Source organism: Camponotus vicinus, unplaced genomic scaffold (genome assembly GCF_025532165.1).
Source record: "Camponotus vicinus isolate PSW18456_S1 unplaced genomic scaffold, iyCamVici1.0 SCAF_1, whole genome shotgun sequence".
In the NCBI taxonomy this organism is placed as follows: domain Eukaryota; kingdom Metazoa; phylum Arthropoda; class Insecta; order Hymenoptera; family Formicidae; genus Camponotus; species Camponotus vicinus.
In genome coordinates this window covers 39,214,815-39,232,930 of record NW_028141945.1, presented here as the reverse complement: position 1 = coordinate 39,232,930, position 18,116 = coordinate 39,214,815, and the positions used below count along the sequence as shown (strand labels likewise).

Below are 18,116 nucleotides of genomic sequence, written 5' to 3'. Positions count from 1 at the left end.
CGAAACTAAATAAACTTGATTCTCTTGAAATATTGAATGCATTTAATAATTTTAAATTATAAATATATTTTTTATTAAAAACAATCTTTTTTGTATAATTATATAAAATTACTTTATAATTATATAAAATTATTATGAAATACTTACATATAGAATTATTTATATAATTACAAAAGGAAAGATTATGTGTAATCAAAACGCACGTATATATATAAATTATTATAATTATAGTCGCTGTTATTATTTACGGACATCGCTACGAAAATACTTGCAAAATTATCAAATGGCAATACCAGAAGAACGCAATACAGAAAGAACGACAATATCTTTCTCTTTCATTTTTTTTTCTTTTTTTTTGGAAAGCCGCAGGTAGTTCGCAAGAAGGGTGCAGGACAAAAGTTTCTCGACGACTAAAATTAATGGCAAATCCATAGTCGAGTACTAGCTTGGTTTCCACCCTCGCTTTCTGCCAGTTTCCACAATATGCCTCTGAGGCTCCATCTCTCGGGGTTGCAACCCCGATTGCTTTGATCCACGGTTGTTACGTTGATTTCTTACAAACACGTCTTTGCTCTGAAATACACTTTCATTTACTTCTGTAAACTTTAAATCATTAAATGTAAATATTTACGATAACTCTAGACAAAACAATATACTATCTTACAACACATATTTTTATTTTAAGAATTTGAAATTCTCTTTACAAAAAGATTGGAAGATTTTTATAAATTAGATGTTTGTGTTATTCTTTCAATTCTTTTTATTATAATTATCTTTTATAAATAGAAAAATTACATTTAAAGTTATGTAATTTTATAAAAGAATTCTATTCTATAAAAAGAAAAGTAAAGAAAAATAAAATATAAAATTTTAAATAAGAATGTGTTAAATTATAAAAGGAAAAGAAAATTTTTTTTTCTTTGAAAACACAAAACAAAATCTTTTATATTGAATAAAAATGTCATGTTAATGAAAATAATTCGACGTTATATATGTAGTATAGTATTTAGAGGTATATCATACAGAACTTCTCATAGTTTTAGCTACTGAAGAATATGCTACAGTCGGTAAGAGTTTTATCTACGGATAATTATAGAGATACCTGTCGAAATTTTCTTGATATCAAACGTAGGAAATTTCCTACAATTATATTAATCATGTCAATATTAAAGATAATTCTTCCGAAATATTGAGCGATTAATATTTCAAATTACAATTAATTATATATATATATATATATATATATATTTATTTATTTATTATATGTAATCTTTCCTTTTGTAATTATATAAGTAATTTTATGTATAATTTAAATATTTTATATAAAGATAAAAGAAAAGACTCTTTTAATAAAAATGTATACTTATAATTATAATTTGAAATTATTAATCGCGTTCAATATTTCGGAAAAATTAAGTTTATTCACAAGTTTCGTGCATACTGATGTGATTATACTAAGCTTACAGATATTTTTATATAATTATTTACTATTATATAAAATTATATAGTGTAATGAAATGAGCGTGTTTGGATTAAAATGACTTGATTTTGATTAAAATAAATTATTTCTATTTTTAACAAACGTAAACAAACTTTGTTTGCCAATACTAAAAAAATATCTCTTGCTTACTAATACTATTTTATATTCTTGAAAAGATTACACGCTTTTTATGATTTCTTCACTATTAGATCGAAATTAATCTAATTTGATCGATCTCAAACATGCAATACTGCGTACTTCTTATGCATTTACAGATCGACTAAATTACGCGTGCAATCCGCAGTTTAATCCGATACACACGCAGGGTCCAAAGTGCGTGCAATGCGGTGGTGTGCAGGTTTAATCTTCGAATGCGCCACGAGAGGGATAAGAGGGAAGGTAGGGTAAACCTATAACGGGATGTACCAGGATTATAAGTTGTAAGCCTTCCTGAATCGTAAAATCCCATTCGTTAGCAATGCAGGAGCTTGCGGTCGACTGGAAAGTGGATTCGGAATTTTGCTGGTTAGACAAGTGTTTTTCAAGTTACGGCATCAACTGATATACACATATACATATATTCAGTCAATTTTACGTTGCCATTCTTCGTGTGATATTCTGATAGGCTTTATAATTATGCCAGAGATTAAATTTAATAAAAAAAATTAGTTACCTTAACATGGAAAAATGTATTTCTTATCAAAAGAAAAGGAAATTATATATTTCTATTTCCTTTATGAAAAGATTATTTTAATCTTTATCCGATGATACCTAGAATCAGTGATATTTGGGCATTGCTATGAGAGTTGTATTTATATTGTGTTTAATAATTTTTTAATAATCATAAAACTAAATTTTTCTCTTTTATGAAAAATTACTTGTTTTAAATAATTACTATTATCAACATATCTAATATTATTTCTTAGATTATTAGATACAACAGATTTCTTAAATTACATCTAAAATAATTCCTTAAAATTGTATCTAAAAAATAATTTTCTTAATTAAAATATGTTTATTTTTAGGACGAAGAATTATATTTGCTCTCTTGCAGAAAGTATTTTAACTTATAGAATCTCTAAATAATTATATCAAATTATTTTTTATATAATGGTGTTGAAATTTCTATTATAATATGTCTAAATTTCTATTATATATTTATTTGAGAATAGCGAGCAAATAATAGCGGATATCTTTAAAATTTTCGTAATTTCATGGCGGTTGATCCGTATATGGGGAAGGAATTTATCGTATCCCTTGTTGCCAACTAAAGCAATGAAATTTTATTCAAACGAAGACTAGTCAAATATAGCGACAGATGTTTTTATTATCACAGGAAATTACTGATAATGCGTCCACTTTTTTCTCATTTGCTCTTTTTATCCTATGATGTTCTTCTTAAATGCATCCTCTAGATATATATGTTTTAATGAGAAGTAATTACCAAAATTATACATATAATATGAATCTAATAATAATTGTAACATAAAAAGTGCAGAAAATGATTGCGTCAGTTAATGAAAAAAATATAGTATTATTAAAGAGTAATGAAAAAAGTTAATTTTTATAATCTTTTAATGATTTGATATTGATATCAATTTGATTATGATATTAATATAGTTATTGACAAATTCTATGAAAAAGTCAATTTTAAATTTTAAAACTAATTAATATAATTACAAATTTATAATTTTCAATATGACATATATTTTGTGATGTTTAAATCTATAATCATTAATTTATATGTTGAAAAATTTTAATAAGCGCGTAAATATTTTATTAAAGAATTTTATGAAAAAATATAAGAGAAAAAGAAAAAAATTAGAATTTTACAGTTCAAATTATGATTGTTCCATTTTGATTGCTTGAGAATTTTGTCAGATATCAGTGGCATTTCGTAACCATAAGTATCTTAAGAGTTTGTCTCACGGAATTCATGCAACCGCATTGGCAGGACACATTTGCAATATGGTGCGATCATATAAGTCCTGTAGCTAAATGTAATTGGTTTTCAGCTCCGCAGCTATGATATGCGTTTGGGGTTGTCGTAGATGCTAGGGGCCATCCTATATAGAATAGTAATACATACACATACACGCACTTTCGTACCTAGTTGGGGTGAGCTCAGTTTGTCTCAGGCACCCTTGGCAAGTGCATCTATTGTTCGAGTGCAAAAACCCGAAAATACGCTTATCGTCCGTGATGTGATTTCCTCTCGCGAATTTTATTTTTACGATTTTTTTTCTTAAGAATGTACACAATGAAATGAAATAATTAATTAAATAATTAAACACATAATTAAACATAATTCTTATAAAATATAGTTAATGTAAAGTACTATGGTAAAAGAAAAAAATAGTGTAAATAACTGATGCAAGAAAATAATAGTGTGAATAATTAATACAAGAAATAAGAAAGTTTTTTTAGTGAAAATGTGTGTAATAATATGAAATATATTTTAAAGAAAACTTATAAATATATATAAAAATATATCTATCTATCTATCTATATATATATATATATATATATATATATATATATATATATATAAAATCGATATTGCAATCGCAATTGCATAAATTAATCGATGTCAGGGTTGAGGACAAAATTAGATAATGGCATCGAAGCGAAGGACTTTTCACGTGGATTGGGACTCTCCCAGTCACGAAACCGGCACAGTGAAGCGACGTCCGGCGTCACTGAGTGCCTCTTTCTTGGCAACATCAAATAATCATTTCGAGAATGTTGAATATTACGAGCTTCTTGATTGCGTCGGTGGTTGCGATCCGAGATATCTGGAATCGACACGATCAAAACTCGAGGATTCGAGCGCGATTGAAGATGTTTACGAGATGAAGAAAGAGAAAAGCGCCATTGTTAGAGATAGAGGAAACTGCTCGAAGTATTTTCAATCGAATTATCCTCGTGAAGGGAACATGCCGTATAGCTGGGATGATGATTTTGAAAAGTTCAAAATGTCGGTGCGAGCGAAACGAATGTCGAACGAGCAAGAACCTCCTCAAGAACACTCAAGAAATTTTGAAGTTGAAGAACAGAAGAAGAACTTTGTAGATGATTACTTCGAGAAAAATTGTAACTTTTACATCGAAGAAGAAATCAAAAACAAAGTTGATAAAAGATTGGAAAACGTCGAAGGGATTTGTTTGCACGATTTATTCAGCGAAGAAGTAAAAGTAGAAAAAGATTTCGACTTGAAGTTGTATTGTGAGTCGTTCAAGTGGAAATCGACTGTTAACCAAATGACTAAAATCTGTCGATCCGAATCTTTGAAGTTCAGGAGTTTGATTCCCAGACCGATAGTAGTGAGATCTAGCACAACTCGTGGTTTAGTGAGTTCGAGTTCGGAGAGCTCAGGATTTGGTTCGCCGTTATCGCCATTATCACCGCATCAGGACTCATCGAACGGTACGGACACTGCAAAGGACGTTATTAAGACTAGTGACAGTAAAAGTTCTGGTTTAGAATCGCTAGAGTCACCGAGCTCACCTTTATCGCCGGAAAGTCAAAAATATTCGGCTTTCTATCTTATTCAACAGCAGCTAGAAAAATTACGAAACTGTCCTTGCGAGAAACGTCAAGCCGAGGTAATTTGCACAAATTTGAAATTTATTTAAGAAATAAAAAAATTGAAAAAAAATATTGAGCTTATTCAGTTTAAGCGTATTTCTTAAATTTTGAAAAAAAATACAAGATAATTATTAAGATGTAAATGTAAATGAATAATTAAAGTATAATTTATTAATTAAATTAATGAGATTATCTTAGAATAATAATATTGAATTAAAAAATTAAAACTGAATGTGTATGTGTGTATTATTATAATTCATAAAAATATTGTAAAATATTTAAAAAAATAATAAGATATAAACAAAATAATTTGACAATATGATAAAAACAATAGTCTTTTATCTTAATTTTGATAATAGTTACTAATCTTAATTTTTAATTACGTATAATTTTTTTATAATATTTATATTGTATACTTAAAACTTTTTACCGGCAGTTTTTTCTTAAACTTTCAAATTTTGTCAAGTGTTTTGCAATTGTATTTGGCAGCAATTCATGCATTCTCGCAATGAAGTCCTCGATGAAAGAGCTATAAATCTTATGAGTCATGAGTTACGTGGGGCGAGCAAGGCAAATCCCATGGGTGCGCGAGCACGTGGTGCGAAGGAATTACGTTCTCCCTCACTTTGTACGCAGGCATGCGCCCATGGCGCCCTACGTACTACATACTACCTGCCACTCATTCATGAAAACGCCTACAAAAATTCCATCATTTCCTGCAATTCTCCGCACGATTGTTGACTTTGGTTTCCATAAGCACACATGCGGCTATAATTAAAACTAATTTAAGAAAAATATTTTATTATTTATTTAGAATGAATTTGATATATGATTAATCATGAAGAAATATGATTAAGAAACATTTTCAAGGATATTTACACAATACTTTAAAAATTAATTTAAATATATTAAAGATATAAATATATTAATACATAACAATTTTTATTAATTTAAGATTGCTGTAAAGCATACAAGAAAAGTTGCTTATAACTCTTGATTAATTATATAATTTAATGAACATTGATATGAATATGTCATAGGCTTCTTGCAAATTCGGCTTTTTTACGAAATGCTTAGGCTTTTTTATGAAACGTCAATCTATCTAAAATTTGTTAATTATGAAAAAATTAAGTTTTTTTTATGAAAGAATTGATTTTACAATAAACTCGCAATATATATAAAAGAACCTAGAATGATTTTCGAATCGAAAATAAAAATTTAAAATTAATGAATCCAGTCTTATCCACATAAAAGCATATCTATCGAGTTTCTTTTCGTTCCGTCTGATGGCGACATGTATGCCAAAGATGTGATTTAAATATTATATTCTCACTAAAATACTAAACAATCAATAAACATTACAATCGAAATTAGAGTTTGATTAAAATTGATAATGAATCCAAATGAATTTTATAATCAACTCAGGTTGTTATATAATTTATTAAAGACAGAAACACAATCTCTTATTATATTATTATCTCCACAAAATATATAATCTCTTCTTATAATTATTTTTATATATTTATTTTTTTATCCTTATCAATGTAATCTTTTTATTTGATATTTTATTAATATTACTTTAATTAAATATTAATGCTTTTACCATTGCAGAAATTTTATGAAACTTTTTTTAACATTACTATTAGAAAGAATTATGCGTGGAAAAATTATTTCTGAAATATTGTAAACGTTTGACATTATCAATTTTATATTAAGATTTATAGCCTTTTAAGAACATTTTTACAACATATACGATATTGAAAACGATTCGCTGATCAGACTTTCTTGAAATTAATGACATTTATAAAACATCAAACAAGCCCCAAAATAGTAGGGGGATCAACTTGATATAAAGAAAATAGGGAATCGCTTTTGTATCAATTTTTTCGAGAATGTATGGAATTTGACCGCTTATTCCACGTGGATCGTCACCCCTCTATACGCGATGTTTTTTTCTCCATTTTCGTTCTCTTAAATCTTTCTTCTCTTTTATAAATAGGTAATATCCCTTTATAAATACGTTTTTTTTTTAAATCTTACTTTTCGATTATAATAAAAGCATAGTCTCGTATAGAGTCGAATTAAAACGACATATATGTTACAAATGCTTATATTCAAGCATAGATACTTATTTATTTTTAGAATATGGAGCAAAAGCATTAATACCTTATTAAAAAAAAAATCTCCTTACAAGAATTTCCGTTATACTTTATCGAACTGATCATGAATACGATATCTATAATCTGTAATCGATATCTTGTCAAATGAGGCCTTAATCGCCTGGTCAACGTAATAGGATCGTGTTCGCTAATAATAGAAATAAATGTTATAAAACGAAAGTTGCACCGCTTTAATATTCTCGATAAAACATGCAAGTCGCATACATGCAGTTCTTATATACACATATAATATTTGAAATTAAATTATTCGCGAATTAAACATTATAAGTATAAAAATTAAAAAATAATATTTTGTGTATATGTTGTGTGTGTGTGTGTGATATTTTGTTTTATATTATAGATATAATATAGATTAGATTAATGTGTTATATTAAATATATATTAAAAATTTTAATACAAAAAGTTTGAAATGATAAAATTTTTGTTCTTGCAATTACAAAATTCTTTTATGTATCTAGAGGGTTTCATTTTCATGTGGAAAAAATGATTCGCAATAATCCCGAGGCCAGTGACACAGCAATAATGTTTTCCGCTAAGCTACCCTTCGCAATAGATTCGGTGAATACGGTTCTTCTTCCGCAAGCCTTGCTATCTAAAGATACCTAAACTAAATATTTCAAATTTTTGAGATTTATACATGCTGCAAGACAGTAGTTTCACAATATTTTATCTTAATCTCCATTATTTTTATCATATACATTACTTAAAAAATAAATTAACGGAAACATCTGTGACAAATATAGATAAATTGTAGCTTTTTTATATTAGACATACACATACATATTATAATATATACTGTTAATAAAAATAAATTTTAAAAGTTTTTGAAAGAAAAATTTTAGAAACAAATGTGGAAATTTAAATTGCATATATGAAAGTTGTTTTACTATTATTTTATTTTATTATTAAAAAGATTCAACATGATGAGATACATTTTTGCTATCATTATAAAAGCATGATTTAGTCTCTTGTAATTTGATCAGATAATTTTTGAATCGTTGGCTGAGAACCTCTGGCCTAAAATGCTAAGCCGCGGGGCTAGCCTGAGAGCGCGGGTGCATTATTATATTGAATTCGTGGAAACGGAAAAGTAAGTCGACAGGAAGACCGGAAAGCGAATATAAAGCGAGGAATCGCGACAGCGTTAAGCCCGATGGTGCGGCTTTATTAATTATTGCGACGACCCTTTGGCTGCCATCACCCGCTACCTCCTACTCTTTTCCATTTGTATGTTTGTTTGCGTACGGGGTTTCATATCGATTCGACAGGTTTTGCTAATAAAGAGACATTATTCGCTCAGGCTTATGCGATATTAAGAGCGCTCGCAGTTTTTTGAGGCCTTGACAAATTTTTTTCTCGGTGTTTCCATTTTTTTCAAAGATAATTTTTTTGATTGAAATAAATCATATTAAAGGAGACTCATAATTCAATAAATCATAATTAAAGGCGACTCTACTGTTTTGATGCATTTCATTCTCGTCATAACGCAATTATTCATAATTATAGCAGAATGAGGAATGTACATGTAACATTTTTTGATCAGTCAAAAGTAAAAAATATACATATAACACATATGTTGTATAATGGGTGTGTAATAAAAAGAAAATTAAAATAAGATAATGTAAAAAAACCATTGAGAAAAAATGTTTGTCATTAATTAAAACAAAAAGAATAAGAGAAAATAAAAATAAGTTCAAGAGTTAAATATTTCTATCATGTCTCTGCTTTATAATAATAATTTTTTGACATTCTAAACACTCTCAAAATTCAGAATTAAAAAATTCAAATATTTTAATATTCAAAATTATAGATTAATTTTTAAAATTTTATTTTCCGGAATATATTTTTAAATGTGTAAAAATTAATCTCACACACACAATATTAGATATTATATAATAGTTAAAATTCAAAACATTTTCAAAGTATTATACTACCTATGTTATATTATGTCTATTAATCTATGCTATAATTATTATGCAAGATATTTGATATTATTTTCCGGAAATTTCCCTTCTTTACCCTTATCCTACTATCTCAGCGTCAAGATTATATTAATTAACATCACCCTCAACCCTACTGGGCTTTTAATGTCACCCGGGCAACAAGCAGCGCAAACTTATTAGTTAGCATGCATTCGAAATCTTCTGGTGCGTCAAACACTCGCCATAAATATGTAAATTCGTTCTAGAGGAATTGCGGGAGACTGCGAGGAGTAAGGGGTGATATTGTGTCGGCACTCGTCATACGGTGTAGCCAAGAGAGGGCTGCTTTTTCGAAGGGTGGAATGGCATGGTAGTGTACCTTTTCCTTCATCAGGATGACGCTTTTATAATATTCACCCCACGTGTACACACGTCGGGATGGTGATTTTTGTCCCCGCATCGCCTCCGTCACATTCCCTGCCAATGTCGGAAAATATCTCGGCAACGATCGAGATATCGAGAATAGTGAGACAGACGCGTTCTTCATTTCTTATCGCTCGGGGATACGGTCTTTTATCATGCCGCCATTCAATTTTTGATGACCCTCGAGGACTCGTCAAAATGAGATATTACCGGACGGATTTTGTCAATGATTTTTCGATTGTCGATATATTTTCAATTGCGATAGAAGAATTACTATAAAAGAAATTTGTTTGTTCCTCTCTGGAATATAATTCAATCTACATTACAAGATCGGCATACGTTACATTATTATATGTATACATATAATATTTTAGGGATAATTTAAAGAAAGAAAAATTAAACTTAATTTTTTTCGTTTCTTAAAAGATTAACTTAGACTATTGAATTTTTCAAGAAAAAGAAACATTATAAAAAATAAAATTATAAGTTATTAAAAATATTTATTTAATTAAATAAAATTATAAATTAATTATTATTTCATTAAATAAAATTATAAATTATTAAATAAAAATTAAATTATAATTATAAATAGTGTTTTGAAATAATATTAAATTGAGGTTTAATTTCATTATTATTTAATAATACATTTTATAAAGCAGCTAATTAATATTTAATTCAGTAAAATATTTTGTCTTTCAAGAATTATGCTTACAAATGTATTAAAGCACGTGTGTCTGGCAGAATAGAAGGACTAAAATATTAGAAAGTTACATCTCTTATTTGTTTTTACTTTTTTAATCTCTTTAATATTAATAATTTTCTTGAATGAAAAGAGAGATAATAACATAATAGATAAAGTAAACTGGCGAATTATTCGATCTAATTAAATTGTGATTTCTCTTTCAAGAGTTACTTTTAAATGAAAATCAAATTTTAATTTATCATAAGACATCTTTATATAAAAAGAAAATTTATTGGTAATATATTCCTGAGAAATGTGTGTGTGTGTCTATAAATTATAAAGTCTCTTTAAATCGTTCATTGTCACGTTTCCTCCTCAAATTTCTCTTTACTTCGAATGTCACTCGTCATAATCCAAATACGCTCGATTTCCATTAGTATCTAGCAATTAACTACGGTAATCCAATTTTACAGTCAGGTTCGCAAAAAGCTCTCACGCCTCGAAGCAGTCAGTGCGACACCACGACGCGTACCACACCGATGTAACTCGACTGCTCGCAAAATTTACGGGTGGCGCACTACGAGTGAAATAATCGCTATTCTTCTCTCCTTTCTTTCTCGATTGTCGCTTTTCATTTTATTTACCGTATATATACTGTTTTTGAAACATATAAAATCTAATTAGCCTTTGAAAATGTAATCGAGAAAAGCCGTTTCTATTTAAAAAAATTATGAGAAAATTTATAAAAATAGAAATGAGATTTCAATTTTTTGAAAAGCTTCTTTACTATTTGTCGCAACACATAGTATTTGTTTAAAAATGTGTGATGTAATGATAATTATCAATATTTTACTGACATATTAAGAAATAGGATAAAGGGATTTTATATATAAATAGAGCTTTTTTCTCGCGAGAATTCTCACTATGTTTTATAATATCAAATTTTAACATAACAATAATGCTATCATATTACACAGCTTCTCTTAATTTAATTCATGATTTTTTGAATAGATAAGTGAAGGAGTAAATATATAATTTAACAAGTTTATAAATTTGCATAATTAATTATAAAATTATATTACGTTTTTCAAAAAACTTTTTATATATGAATAGAAATATAAAATTAATTAATTTGTTATAACATTAGAAAATGTATAGTAGGTAACCGACAGGCGGACGATGTTCAGATATCTCGATATATTTTGAGTTATATATTTAACGCATCGAGGAGAAAGGGAGAGAGAAAATACATAAAAAATAATTACATCACAAAAATATTTCACTATATGTAATAAATAATTTAGGTAGCAAACTAGGTTGTATAGGTTCACCCAATACAATTGTAATGTGCGCGTGCGCACGTTCATTGCCGCGACGCCTCGCATCGTCCTGCAATGAGCCGTACCGTCAGTCCTGCCGAGAAAGGATGATCGTGTATTCATCCTGCTGTGTCGGTCCCCGTGATTTCAAGGTTGATCAATGGATATCGATGAAATTTTTCGTGAAAATTACTGATTATGCAAGAATGTGAAGTGTCGAGTAGTATGATTAATTGATTGTTTTTCTATATATGTTTATTACAATAATACGCGCATCTTTAATAATGATAGACAATATTTATTTTATCGTAGTATTCATTGTCATAGTATTTATTATAATTAAATGTGAAATGAAGAGTTTGTTGTAATATTCATATATAATAATTTACAGACTGATAATTATAAAATTTTTATCAATTAAAAATTTTTCTTTTCTTTTTCTAAGAAATCTAAAGAATAATTCCAGAAATACACTCAAGAAAATGTAATAAATTTAAAAAATCCAATAATTATCATTACATCAGAGAAAAAATTTTTTAATTGTGAATCAAAATATAACACATATTTTTCCAATTATATTCTCCGTCATTGAATCTTCGTAATGTGAGATTAGAATTTTCAATCAATTCTAATTAAAAGGACCGATCCAATTGAATCGTCAACTCTGTGAAACTTTTTGGATCTCTCTGGATATTTGAAAATCTATTCAACGAATTGCATAGAGCGACTCGAAAAATGAAAGAGGAACAATGTCGGGTCTCAAGACGCCCGCGGGCTATTCACGCACCAGCAATGGGACGAAGCCGAAGAGCAGAATTTGTCGATTAAAAGCTTCGCGCTCGCTGATACCCTCTCTAGTTGGAAATATCCCGGAAAGAAGCTTGGAAGCAAACGAATCCTCGTCATCAAGTCCCAGTAGGTCATCTACATCGCCACGAAAATCTTGTACCGAGCGAAAATCGCCCAGAAGACCATCGACAGAAGAACGTCAACAGGCGCATCACAGCCCCAAGCGTTCGCCAAGGAAATTTTTACCGCCGTTGGATGACGATTTGTTCCAGGACAAGATGGGTTTGGGATTCGAAGTGTCATCGACGACATCAACATGCATCGGGGAAAGATCTGGTATGTCCTTCCTGGAATTCGAGACTCTATACACCTTGGAAAAGGAGATGCTGATGCAATCACGATGCAATCAAGATCCAATGGCTCAGCTAAACGACAAGTGCACGATAGCAGGATGGTTTAGCGGTAGAAAGGGTGTTTATACGGAGCTTCCAGATCCTTTGCTGTGTCATCACATGTGCATGTGTGGTGCAGTTGCACCAGTTTCCAGTTCACAAGCGCCGACAGAGGGATTCAGCTTTGCACCTGGATGGTCTTTAAACGCGGATCATTTCTATCAGTGGCAACATCGCGGAAAAACTACACAGCAGGTAGTTTGTAATTAGTTTGTAATTAGTTTTGCAATCAAGTTTTTCTTACAAAATATTTTAATTAAGACTGTCGAATTTACAAAGATTAATGCAAACGGGTACTAAAAACAGTAATAAATTATACAACAGTGCGATCAATATTCAGCCGCGATCAATATTCTTTACAATTAAATACATTTTATTCAATATAATTATATTAACTCATTTTAAAAGGATAGAAGTATTAAAAGCACAATAAAGACAAATTACTAGAAATAATTTATTTTTAAACTATATTGAATACGCATAGCGGTAAAAAATATTTTCTTTATAATATTTACGATACAACTACATATGTATGCGTGTACAATATAATGGTTAATGCGTTTAATTAGTGGTCAAATTTTTTTTTAACAATTCTCTATAATATTAAAGAATACACTTTTTTATTTACATTTTTTACGTTAATATAAATCAGTTAAGTTATGCACATTGATAAAAAATGAAAAGGATTGATGAATTATCTGTTAAAAAGTATTCTTGTAAACGTGACTGCACGCTATTATTGATGCACTCGAGTATACAATTTTATTTTGAAATTATTAAGAGCAATTTAACAGCGAGATTTAATTATTTAATTTAAAAGCTTTACAAGCACATTGAAGTATAATTCAATTGTAATTATTAAATTATGCGATATTTCATATTGGAAAGATAATTACATTTTAAAATTATAATTAAATTAAGTAAACGTCGTATTTTGTCTTTGCAAATTGAATGGGCGATAAATCATATTTAAAAAAATTATATTTAAATCATATTTAAAAAAGATTTCTCTCTTTCTCGTAATGTTGTATTATTATTTAGAATTATAATTATTGAATCATAAAATATATAATGAAGACTAAAATATTGAATTATGAAAGGATTAATTTGCATTAAATTATATTTTAATCAAGCAGACGATAAATTACTATTACTATTTAAAAAAAAGACATTGCGTTTCACTACATTAAATTATAATTTTATTATACAATTATTATATATAAATTATAAAATTATAAACTGAACGACAACATATCGAAAATGATAGTTCAAGATCTATTTTTCTAATTTTGAATGAAGTATATAGTATATACGTATATACGTATATAGTATATACGCTTGTTTTTACGAATCGAACAAACGATAGTGACATTGTCATTCGCAATAGCGAATTAATCCTCACCTCACCTGGAAATTTCCGAAATTCCGAATGCAAGTCTTCCGAAATGAACTGTCAGCAACACACTCTCTTGCACGCGCTCACGTTCTCGAATTAATCGAAAAACGGAAGCAATTTTGCAAGCGGACGCGGTGAATCGTCGTATTTAACGTGGACATTCGTCCTTCTTCGTTTCGAACGTTTCTCTTTCCACGTTCTGTCCTTTCCCCTAAAGGCCCGTAATATTCACTATACCCCATGACCAGTCTCGTCATCCCCTGAGGCGAGCTGATTTTCCTATACACCCTCTCGTCGAGCTAATTTTGGAAACCGAGCCGCAAATTCGCGGCGCTACGCATATCGAATTTAGCTCCATTTCGCCGTTGGCGATTCGCGGATTTCACGCAATCGTCTATTGCGAAAATAATCGTGAAATAATCATCATAGCATAGGAATATGACTGCGATATAAATCGGACAATATACAAATGGAGATATAAGTAAATAAAATTGGGAAATATTTTGGAGAAAGAATGAAAATTTAATGTAATTTTTTATTAAGAGCTAATTTTCTTATTTAATACAGATTAATTTTAGAGAAAGCGACTATTTAAAAACATTTACAAATATAAATAAAAAGAAGCAAGAAAATAACACAAATATAAATATTTGAAAAAATCTAAATCTTATTAAATGTATGAAAAATATTTTGTATATATTTAAGCATAATAGGTGTTTTTTTGCTCCGTCTTTAGAAAGAACTGATAGACTGTTAAATAATAATACTACCTTAGAAAGGAAAGAGTAAGCGAAAGGAATGATTGCGCGTGCAGTGTAATAACAGCTCCTGGAGTTATCTAGATCAAAATTGTTCCGCAAAGCAAATTAATTTGAAAAAATTTATTATTCATTACAGAATGCTTTCCTAGAGACAAATAATTTCTGAGTCATCTTTACACAATTTTATATTATTTATCACTGAAGAATCTTAAATAATTCTTAAAAATATATTATTCTTTATACTATTAAGAGAAAATCAAGTCGATCCGAGAAATTGAACATTCCCATATTGCTCTCTTTGCTATTTCTTATTCTCATAGTTCTGCGACGCTCATGTACCGCTTAAGGGCTCTCGAGATTTCCCTCAGCGAGAGGATCGATCCTCGCGAAGGCTATCAAATATGTTGCCCGGGGGTGTGAAGGCACTTTGATCAACCCTCAAGAAATCCGCCCTTGCGCGATGTTTACTTTAAGGGATGCTATCGGCTACCAGTATCCATGGGACGCAAGGTGCACTGTCGCCTTCTTGTTCCTTATACATATATATCACTAAAGGATTAGCCCTCGGCGAGACGGAAACAAGGATGTTCATTAGATTGCGATCAAAGTGAATGTTGATTTTACTCGTCAACTTTGCATTGAGGATAGTATTAATTCTTAATTAAATGATACCTTGAGTCATCTTGCAATCTTAATTTTTTTCTAGACAAAAACTCCCAAATAACAAAAAATAATTAATGATAATTAATAATAATTATATAATATTTATAAGTGAAATCTGTAAAGTAAATTCTAAATTACTTCAATATGCTTAAACATGCTTTTATACATTTTTATATTGTTAGACAACTTACATAATAATTAAAATCTACTTTTTGTGTCAAAAATGATTAAATATTTGTGTGAAGAAATTAAATAATATATTTGTCTATTATCTCATTTTGCTTTATCTCATATGACGATTTAAAATTAATAATTTAAACTTAATAGAAGTCGTAAATATCATGATGATCGATTTCGGGGAATACAGAGTTCGCGTTTCTTTTCTCTATTTGTCCTTTTGTGATATTTGCCTTAGGGAATAGCACCAGCATCTTCTCGCAGGAAGGAGGGTGATTCTGTTTCCCTTTCCCGTTATTAAGAACCGGATTGGCTCATGCTTCTATTCCTTTCGACAAAGCAAACATATTCGCGTCATTATTGTGTCTCGCATAGCTCAATTCGTGTGAAATGAGCGATCTAATTTTGTGTCTTATTGGATCATGTCTGTTTCTCTTCTTTCCCATGTAATTTATATCATATGACGAGAATGCATCCGTGCGATACTGAAATATTTAAAAAGTGAAAATGTTTTCAAATTTTACTGTTTATAACATATAAAGACACACATGTATAATTTATAAAACATGTTTGCTAATATTGTTAATATTTAAAAACTCAGAAATTTTCATTTTATTTTATTTATATCTCATTTGAAGTATCCGCTTGTAATATTTATAATTTTTCTTTAAGTTTTATTATAATAAAGTAATGAATTATTATTTCTCTGTTAGATTTATAACATTTCTCTTACATTTTGTTTTTCACGATTGGAACACATAATTGAGTTATTAATCTCTCTTTCGATAAAAAATTAAAAAAAAATTTTTACGGTTGACAAAACTTTGACATCATTTATTGTTTATCACAAGTGGATGAGCTTTAACATATGTCGCAATATATCCATATTCATAAATCAGCGATCCGTGCAAATTGTTGGGGATGTTATTGTTAGCTATATAATAAGTTTATATTACTGAAAATATCGGTGCATTTGCGAGAAATTGCAGCTTTCGTGAAACAAAATATGAGTAATAAACGAATTGAAGCACGCTTTTACATGTTAAAAAAGTATTGTTATATTCAGAGTTTTTCTATATTATTTTAATTTTAATCAAATTTAATTTTTGTTTAATTTTATTCAGTTAAATTTTCTTGTATTGTTATTATACCATTTTATTAAAGCACACGGAATCGGTAGAGAAAGAACAAGTTGCAATAGCGCAAAGGGGACGCGCGAAAGAGGGCGCACGACGAGAGCAATTTTCGTGGGGCTGCAAATTGGCAATCGTACGATAAATGATTTAGGTCGTGCTCACGAATGTCGATACTCAATATATGTACATATATGTTTGTGTTTGTTCTACGATATTTGGTATGGAGACGAACCTACCCCAAGGCGAAGCGCATATTTCCGTCTATCGAGTCATCTTACCGAGAAAATAGATCTTTAATCAAATCGTAAAGTGAGTCATAGATTCATACACGTGCATGAAATGCATTAGTAAATATAAAAGACGTTTCACAAGTTGTAAATTATTTCAAAGTATATAAGATTAAAGAAATTTTATTTTTTTATGAATATTAAAAGTATAATAATTATGAATATTAAAAGAATTATTATAAATATTAAAAGAATATATTAAAATTTTCAATTTAAGAAATATATTATTGATTTTTGCTATTAAAATTTTCAGCATTTTGATTTAGAATTTTTGATGAAAATAGTTAACAGGATGCAGGATATCTCTCAATCTCTATAACTCACACGATAAATATACAAGAATGTGAGCATGTTTTCTAAATTTTCAAATCGTATAGTTTATTAATATTGCTACATGTCGGGGTAAATATTTTTCTTTTTATTCGAGCGCCATTCTCTGAACACATAAATACTCATCCGTTTGCATAACAGGATGCAGCAGGATGCTAAAAAAATAATCGAGGTAGGCAAACGCGTTTGCAGCAATGGTGTTAAATAAATACGTCGACACACACAGCGTTACACCTGGATTATCACGAAAAAGGGATTTCACAGCTCTCTATTGGGTTTCGCTTTGCGCAGATTTTTAGTCGCTATTTTGCAGCTCAGTTTCCATCAGAATTATTCCACACGTTACTTGCCAAAGAAGAAAAACCAATCAAATTTCGTGTCATTAACGTATAAATTTTTCTAAAAATAAATTAAAAAGCAATAAATTAAAATAAATTAAAAAGCAAATTAAAATTTAAAAAATTTTTGGGATAAAAAGAGGATTTAATTTAATTGTATATCTAATGAATTCCATTTATAATTGAATTAAGA

At 29.1% G+C, this 18,116-nt stretch overlaps 1 protein-coding gene across 3 annotated transcripts in view; it reads left to right on the top strand.

Moving 5' to 3' along the window:
• Positions 1–18,116, top strand: part of Sick (sickie) — a 163,995-nt gene that overhangs the window by 24,993 nt on the left and 120,886 nt on the right. For 2 of the 3 annotated variants that reach the window (XM_083091278.1, XM_083091271.1), the window contains exon 1: positions 12,329–13,030. The exons of the other annotated variant lie outside the window; for it this stretch is intronic. In XM_083091278.1, the coding sequence (XP_082947404.1) occupies positions 12,344–13,030 (687 nt within the window). In that variant the 5' untranslated portion in view covers positions 12,329–12,343. Of the gene's footprint in view, positions 1–12,328; positions 13,031–18,116 lie in introns of those variants that run through there. 3 annotated transcript variants of the gene reach the window in all.